Here is a 2,324-nt window from a genome sequence, read left to right on the forward strand (position 1 = left end):
CTGGAATTTCCAGAGCCGTGGGTCTGAGCGCCCCGAGGCCGGGCTGGCTGCTGACGGGGTGCGCTCTTCCCCACGGGTGGAACTCTTCATCAGCCCACCGCGGGAACCGGGGACATCGCAGGGACACGCAACACAGGGATGAGCCCATCGCACTCCACCAGCTCAGCAGTTGGGACCTCGAAGGTGTTTCTCTAAGGAGTTCAGCCCTGCTCGCTTCACCCATGCATCCCTGAGCAGTCATTAGCGGGCTGCTGCTGGAATTAATCCTCTGCGGGTCTCAGCAGGGGGAAAATCCATCACTTACCGGGTCCTTCGCTGCCACCTTAGCTGGGCAAGCGCACGTGTCTGAGTGAGTGGGTTTTGCTGTGACAGAGCAGATGAGTAACGTGAGGATGTCTGTGCCCTCTGTGGGTGACTGCAGTGTCTGACCTCGTCACTGGCAGTGTGGTGACTTCAGGCAGTTTGCTCAGCAGTCATTGCTAACGTCAGTGCCGTTGGCATTAGTTAATTGTTATGTAATTATTATCTTTAGCATTGGATTTCATGTGGAAAATATTATTTCTCGGAGCCCGATTTTGACAGGCTGCGTGTCTGTCCTCTACCTGACACAGTTGTGGTGTCTACAGTCCAGCAGCGCGCACCGAAACTACAGAGTCTCGGCTCTGCATTTTTGCACACAGAAATGGCTAAATTTGGCCTTCTCCTTCATAAGGTGACCCAGGCCACCCGCTCTCTGAGAGCTGCACTCAGCGGCGACGAGAGCAAACAGAACCACGGGGACCTGGTGGCCACTTCTGCCGCTTCCAGCAGTCCTGGCGTCGTTTGTTCATGGTCAGTCTAGGGAATGAGAGTCCTTTGAGGAAAAAATAAGAGAAGTTGGAGCCATTGGGGTCAGGTGTTGCTGGAAAAGGGTTGGAAACAGAATCAAAGAGATTGCTTTTGAATCAAAGAACAGAATCAAAGAGACCGCTCTTGGTGCCCACTGCAGAAAGCAGGACCTCAGATGTGCTTTTTATAACTGAACAGGATTATGCTAAGAACCTCTTCGCTCCATCATCAGTCATCCCAGAAGATGTTGTTTTGTATCAACCAATGCTTGTTTTGTATCAATAAATATATCACTGCTTCTCTCCCTGAGTGGAGCACATCACTCCATCGGCGACAGGGGGTGCGGAGCCCTGGCCAAGGCAGCAGGGGCAGCCCCGATGCTGCCCCTCCGGCGTCTGCCTTCCTCCCCTGGGCGTGAGATGGGCGCTGGATCCGGATTTTGGGGGTTCAGTGTTCTCCCCTGCGCATCGCTGAGGCCAGAGGGAAACCCTCGCGACGTCTGCCGCTGGCTGCCTGAGCCCCGGCTGGTGGGACCGCAGTCCCGGGCTCGTTAGCCGCCAGCAATACAGCTGCCTACTTGGTCTTTTTTTTTGGGAAAAAAAAAAAAAAATTTGCAAATTGGGAATAAAGGGCTACACACAACAGCAACTGCTGAGAGACCCTGAAACAAAGGACAATGTGAGCATCACTGGTCAGCTCCAGTCTCGGTGGCAGCGTCCTCAGCTCGCAGGAGGAGAGGTGCCTCATCTCATGTGTTTTGCCCAACATCTTGGTCGGTGCCATCAACGGATGGGCTTTGGGTGCACGTCACCACCCGCGTGTGCCCCTCAGGGAGGGAGCAGTGGGGCTGAAGAGCGCCGTTTGCTGACACTGGTGTCTCCCTCTGCCATCCCGTGCCCGGCTTTGCTGGGAACTGGGGAGGTCTGAGCCCCGCGGTGCCCCGCGGTGCCCCTGTCCCAGCCCCGGCGCCCACCAGCGGTGGGTGAGGTGGGGTGGAGGCTCCACCAGCTCTCTGCTGCTGAGACGGAAAGGTTGTTGGAGCTGCGTTGCGTACTGCAGCTATGGCTACGGGTAAATATTGTGTATGTGGGCATCTCTGGTGTTGGCGAAGAAAAACAAAGCCTAAGCGGTTTAATTGCCGTGACAGGTCAGTTGGCCATGTGTGAGTACCCGGGGTGAGATAAGGAGATCTACGAGGCAAAGGACACTAGGTTATCTGTGGCTGAGTAGTCAAATTGGGAAGCTTGTGTCTTTCGCTTACATTGTCCTTTTTCAAGTGTAGCACAGACAGCACAGCTGTAGAATCCTAGAATCGCAGAACGGTTTGGGTTGGAAGGGACCTTTAAAGGCCATCTAGTCCCACCCCCCTGCCCTGGGCAGGGCCACCTCCCCCCAGCCCAGGTTGCTCCAAGCCACGTCCAACCTGGCCTTGAACACCTCCAGGGATGGGGCAGCCACAGCTTCTCGGGGCAACCTGCCCCAGGGGATCACCACCC

General features: G+C 55.7%; 1 protein-coding gene across 1 annotated transcript in view; it reads left to right on the forward strand.

The window, feature by feature from the left end:
• The window catches only part of LEKR1 (leucine, glutamate and lysine rich 1), a 75,749-nt gene that overhangs the window by 72,645 nt on the left and 780 nt on the right, over positions 1 to 2,324 (forward strand). The window contains exon 15 of the mRNA XM_009884484.1: positions 713 to 831. Coding sequence (XP_009882786.1) covers positions 713 to 831 — 119 coding nt within the window. The remainder of the gene's footprint in view (positions 1 to 712; positions 832 to 2,324) is intronic.

The sequence above is a fragment of the Charadrius vociferus genome, unplaced genomic scaffold (assembly GCF_000708025.1).
Source record: "Charadrius vociferus isolate BGI_N301 unplaced genomic scaffold, ASM70802v2 scaffold104, whole genome shotgun sequence".
In the NCBI taxonomy this organism is placed as follows: Eukaryota; Metazoa; Chordata; class Aves; order Charadriiformes; family Charadriidae; genus Charadrius; species Charadrius vociferus.